Raw genomic sequence first — 5699 nt, forward strand, 5'->3', positions numbered from 1 at the left:
TTTTTTTTTTTTTTTTATCTTCCAGGATGACCCCAGTTGTGTCTAGTTGACAAAAACAAGTACAAGCCCTTAGATGGTCAAGGTGAATTTGCTTCATGTTGTTTCTTTTCAGATAATGGCTCAGTCTGTAGCAGATTCCCGCCCTGAACTCGTGATCTTCCTCACTCAGTCTCCAGAGGGCTAAGATTGCAAACACAGACCACCATGCTCAGCCTTTGAGTGAAGCTGTTATGACATTAAACTTGAAACTTAGCATACCATATGGAACATACCATGTGCTCCAAAAAGGTTAATGTTGCTTAATCCAGAACAATCCTTTTGTAATAATGAAGTCCACCACAAGATATAATAATGTAGTTCCCCGTCAACCAGAGGATAGCTGTCTGGAATTTTCTTATCTCAAGAAAAGCTGGAAGCCAAAGAATTGTAGTGAAAAGGCTAGGTATAACTCATTAGCCTTTTGCATAGTAAATGATTATACTCTGGCTAAATTTATGACCCTGAACTCATGCTCTAATTAGCTGAAATAGTGTGTATAGGGATGAATACTGTATAACATTGCATAAAAGGACATAATCATAATTCATAAAGCAAACTCCTGTCTGATCTAGATCATTCAACCTTATTTTTTTTTCTAATCTCAAGATTTAGGGAGAACAAGCCAGCAGCATCAGGAGGCATCATCATCATCATCATCATCATCATCGTCATCGTCATCAGAAGCAGCAGCAACAACAGACATATGCACATCTTCCCTGTTCACACGGGGCACTCAAATAGCTTCTCTTTGAGCAAATGTTCCACTTATTCCAGAGGTTCCCTGTCCTCATATATTCTAGTCTCTCAAAGCTGTTCTCAGTAATAACTCTGACCCCTCCAGCGCTGAAGGGAGTTTTGTAGATTAGAAAATTATGACCTTCCATAACAGCTTTCTTGTTTCAGGCTCCATCTGTGCCTAAATTTAGTATCTAATCAAGGTGTCCTCTGTGTTTCTAGATCAGAGATCTGTAGTTGTTACATTCCTACCACCATGAAGGTGCTGCTGCTGGCTGAGTCCAGATCTTGGGGTTCCACATTCTAGGACCTCTAGGAGGTTTTGGGGACACAAACACAGGGGGCTTGGCTCAGTGGGGAGAGAATGCTTACCCATTGCTTCCTGCTGTGTTGTGAGCACAGCAGAATTAGCAAGAGTCTAAGGAATTTGCAACACACAGCTGACAAGTTTCAGTGAGTACGGCGAGGAAATAGAAGACCCTTTAACCCCACGTAGCATCTTCATCTCACCAGGACATTCTCACTTCCAGGACTGGGTATTTGCCAGAGTTAGCCTGCCACAAAGGACTAACAGCTTTTAAATAGACAATTCCAGAGGATTTAAAAACCCAAATACAAATCAGTGCTTTTGGTTTATGCTGACATTGCAAATGTAAGTGTTCCACACGTCCGTAGTTTTACCTTATGTCGCTCATAATACTGGGAGGCACCAATTCCACCTTGTTCTTCAGCTGTCCAGAGCACCAAGCGCAGTGTTCTCTTTGGACGCAGCCCTGGGAGAATAGTAAAAGGCATTCTTCAGTTTGCTTTGAATGACTTTCAAGTGGTGGAGACCTTGTCTGCACTATGGAGGTAAACAGGAATCAGAGGCACCTGTCTCTCATTGGCATGGACCCCGTCTCAGGGTTTGGATGATAACACAAGGTTGCAACTTCAGAGATAACCTCCAGGGCAAGGTAAAAGTAAAAATTGTAGGGTCTAGTGTATGGTCAAGTTCAGTGAAATGTTTATTATACTATATTTGGAAGGCAAAATTAGAAGAAGCCTGTGATCTTAAAACCTTTCCAGAGACTTCAGCAGAACCTAGATCACTTAGCAGTACTTCAGGATAAGGTGAGCAGGCATTGCCTCTTGGTCTGAATCCACCAGCACAGTTTCTCATGCTCTCCCGAAGAATGTAACAACTAAGAAGCTGATGCAATGTCTGTGGTTACTCATGTACTGGAAAATATAAAGCCATTCCCTCAAGGTCAATGAAAATTAATTGAATGATTAGCCTGCCGTTTCTTCACATTACTTCACCAACAGCATGACAGCCCCTTCATGGGCCCGCAATAGTCAGTGTGTAGAGATAGTCTCTGAGTCAACTTACTAATTTTTTAAAAGTGATTGTATGAACAAAATATATAGCTATTTAGTAGAAAACCAACTTTGGATTCCAAGGCTTGTTTTTTTCTTGCACTAAGATAAACAGTGTGATCATTTCTCCTGTTACTGGACAGCAATATCAAGTCAGGGTTCCTAGTGAGTCACATGATCACAAGGAATAACCATCAATGGTCTCCATGTTGTGGTGACCCCAACCATAAAATTTTTTTTGTTGTTACTTTGTAACTGTAATTTTGCTACTGTTATGAATCATAATGTAAATAAATGTGTTTTCTTTCCAATGGTTTTAGGTTACCCCTTTGAAGGGTCATTTGATCCTAAAGGAGTTAGAACCCACAAGTTGAGAACTGTTGGGGTTTTTTTTTTTTTCATCTTACAGTGAAGATACATCCACCATTGTAAGCTGAAGTGCCTTTGCCTCTATTCTGAAGATTTTAATTAATGGTAGGCCTGTCAGTCCTAGCACCTTTTTCTGGGTTACCAAGACTGCCCAGTAATCATTAACTGCAGGAAGCTATTTTCTCAATTTTAAAAGCATTATAAAACAATCCCTTAGACGCGCCACTTTTCTATGAAGAATTAAAATTTCTCCTGTCTTGGACATGATAATTGTTGGTAAATCGCAAAGGGGAATTGTTGTGGATGATTGTGACACACTTTGAGTGGTGCTGAGACCTCCATGGTACCAATGTCAGGTATAACCACATGCTCATTGCTTCCCACAAGCCACGGTCTGGGTAGCACGTGCTCCTGAGGCACCAAGCTCCACCCTGCCCACTCCAGGCACACTGGAACATTGGGTGAAAGAACACAGGTCACAGATGCAGGCAGATCTGAGCTTCTGAGAAAGCCAGGACAAACCACCTCCTCAGAGAATCCTAGTGACTTCCCTAAAAGTCTGTCTAGAACCCAGCTCACTACTTCTGCTATGCTCTGGTCCAAAGTTCCAGCCCCATTACCTGGACTGTTGCAGACACCTCTGAATCATCTTGCTGCTACACACCCTCCCTCCCCTCGATGATGCTACACATTGTGGTGGGAAGAATCTTTGCAAAAGTGATGCCAGACAACGTATTTCTCCGATCATAATCTCAAATCCTACAAGCGCCTGAGAGGCAACAATTTAGAGTTTTATTTATTTATAATTACAAGCATGGTGGGGCCAAGCCAGTAGAGATCAGAGTACAACCTATTGGTTCTCTCTACCATTTGGATCCTGAGGAACTAACTCGGGTGTCAGGCTTGGCAGAAGTGTCTTTACTCAGAGAACCGTATCCACTGGCCATGATATCTTATGTGTTTGGATGTTCTGTTTTCACTATATTTATGGTACCACATGTGTGCCTGGTACCCGTGGAGGTCAGAAGAGGGTATCAGGTCACGTGAAGCTGGCGTTAAAAGATGATTGTGAAATATCTTGTGGGTGCTGGGAATTGAACTCCGGTCCTCTGGAAGAACAACCAATGGTCTTAACTGCTGACCTGTCTCTCCAGCCTGATTTATAATTTATAATTTACTGCTATATTTTCAGTTCTCGGACTATTTAGCACCCAGTAGGTACACATGGAACTAGTGAGTGAATGAATAAATGGATGCAAGCCTTGATGTTCAAGCAGGATAAAATTCAAAGCTACTTTCCCAGCTACACGTCCTCCTAAAATGTTTCTTCTAGCTCATCTCCAGGAAAGGTTTTATTTATGAAAAAGGCAGTTATACCTAGGAAACCCTGCCGTTGCTGGGTGCTAGCCATATAACTACTGATGTAGTTGGTCTGCCTGAACCCCAGCCTTCTTGTTTGACGGGTAGAGATCATATTGTAGACCTGTGGTATAATTCTTCCTCTAGATGACTGGAGTGACACATGAGGAAAACTCTGAAGCAGGCATGTAGTTGACATTAATAAAAAGCTACATGATAGATGTCCAGAACAGAGCACACTTTCACACACACCCAGAGGAGAAGGGTCACTTTCATACTCAGAGAGGAAAGTATTCCAAGGTCTTTAAGCACTTGGCAAAGAAGAGGCAGAAAACTTAATATTTGTTCCATAATCAATTACCTGCTTACAGTCATCACATAAACCTAACAAACTTTTCAAAGGAAGTAATATAATCAGATTGCTAAAAAAAATCTTTGTTTTCTTATGATAAATATATTTGATGGAGGCAGAGAGACAACTAAATGGTTAAGAGCACTTGATCTTGTTGAAGACTTGGGTTTGATTCACAATGAACTAGAACTCCAATTCCAAGGGATTTGAAGTCCTCTTCTGCTTCCGTGAGTAGCAGAGAAATACATGGTGTATATACACACACGTAGACATTCACAAATACAAATGAAATAATAGTAAATAAATCTTAAAGAAAAAGAAATCCTTGATTTTTATCTGCACGCAACAGAAAGTGAACTGAACTAGGTGTAGCTTGAGTATAAAGAACTCAAAACCCACCCCCGTGCTGACACACTTCCTTGAACAAGGTCACAACTCCTAATAGCACCACCCCCTATGAGTTTATCAGAGTCAATTACATTCAAACCACCACAGGTGCACTTGAAGATTATGTAAGTCAAATAACATTTTTCTTGTAACAAAGGAAAGAGTGATACACACTAGTATAGCTTACAAAAATTCCAGTTTTCCACGCATGGATATAACGCATTCTGATTACCCTTGCTTCCCCCCACCTTGACTCTTTTCACCCTCACACACCTTTCCCCTACAAATTTCCTCCCCACTTTTTTGTTGTTTTCTGACCAACTGTCTTAACCAGAACCAGCTAAACTGTCCACTGGAGCCTGGTAGACTCACCAGTGGCTTCAGAACGGAGGACAATGACTTCTCCTCTCCAAGACTCTGCCAGCAACAGAGAGTTCAGCAATGAGTAATGAAGAGGACACTAAGAACTCCTTGTCACCCAAAGCTAACTGATGACATGGCCAGCCTTGTGAAGGCCCAGTGCAAGCCATTGCAGCCACTGTAATTTCATGATTCCAAGGACCATGGCCTGTCTAGAGGATGGCAATTCACAGTTTTTCTTCCTTTCCTCAGATCTTATATTCTTTCTACCTCTCTAACATAATATTGTTGAGCCTTACAGAGACCAAAGAACTGCCCTTCTTTACATTTCTCTGCAGCTAGTAGCACATGGTACCCTAAATTATTAAAATGATGGACTCCTTAAATAAGGATAAACAGACAGTACACGACGCAAAAAATTCACTTCGTACGACGTAGATGCTCAAAAGATCCCTGTAATTGAGTACACCATTTAAAAGTCATTATCACATAGGATTAGTCAGATTGATCAGCGGGCCAATGATGTCATCATATTAAGGTAGCACGGAAGTAATTCATTTGAAGTATTACATGTGGAGGTCTCCAAAGGACATTAGCATAGCTGGCCTTAAAAAATATATAAACAGCACCCCTTTGAGTCCATGAGATACCCAACACACATAATTAGGAACATCAGCACCTACTTCCATGAGATACTCAACACACATTAGGAACATCAGCACCTACTTCCATGAGATAC

At 41.3% G+C, this 5699-nt stretch overlaps 1 protein-coding gene across 2 annotated transcripts in view; it reads right to left on the bottom strand.

Moving 5' to 3' along the window:
• The window catches only part of Cpq (carboxypeptidase Q), a 363530-nt gene that overhangs the window by 104326 nt on the left and 253505 nt on the right, over positions 1-5699 (bottom strand). For both annotated transcript variants that reach the window (XM_013354109.2, XM_026789766.1), the window contains one exon: positions 1456-1547. In XM_013354109.2, coding sequence (XP_013209563.1) covers positions 1456-1547 — 92 coding nt within the window. The remainder of the gene's footprint in view (positions 1-1455; positions 1548-5699) is intronic.

Source organism: Microtus ochrogaster, unplaced genomic scaffold, assembly GCF_000317375.1.
Source record: "Microtus ochrogaster isolate Prairie Vole_2 unplaced genomic scaffold, MicOch1.0 UNK29, whole genome shotgun sequence".
NCBI lineage: Eukaryota > Metazoa > Chordata > Mammalia > Rodentia > Cricetidae > Microtus > Microtus ochrogaster.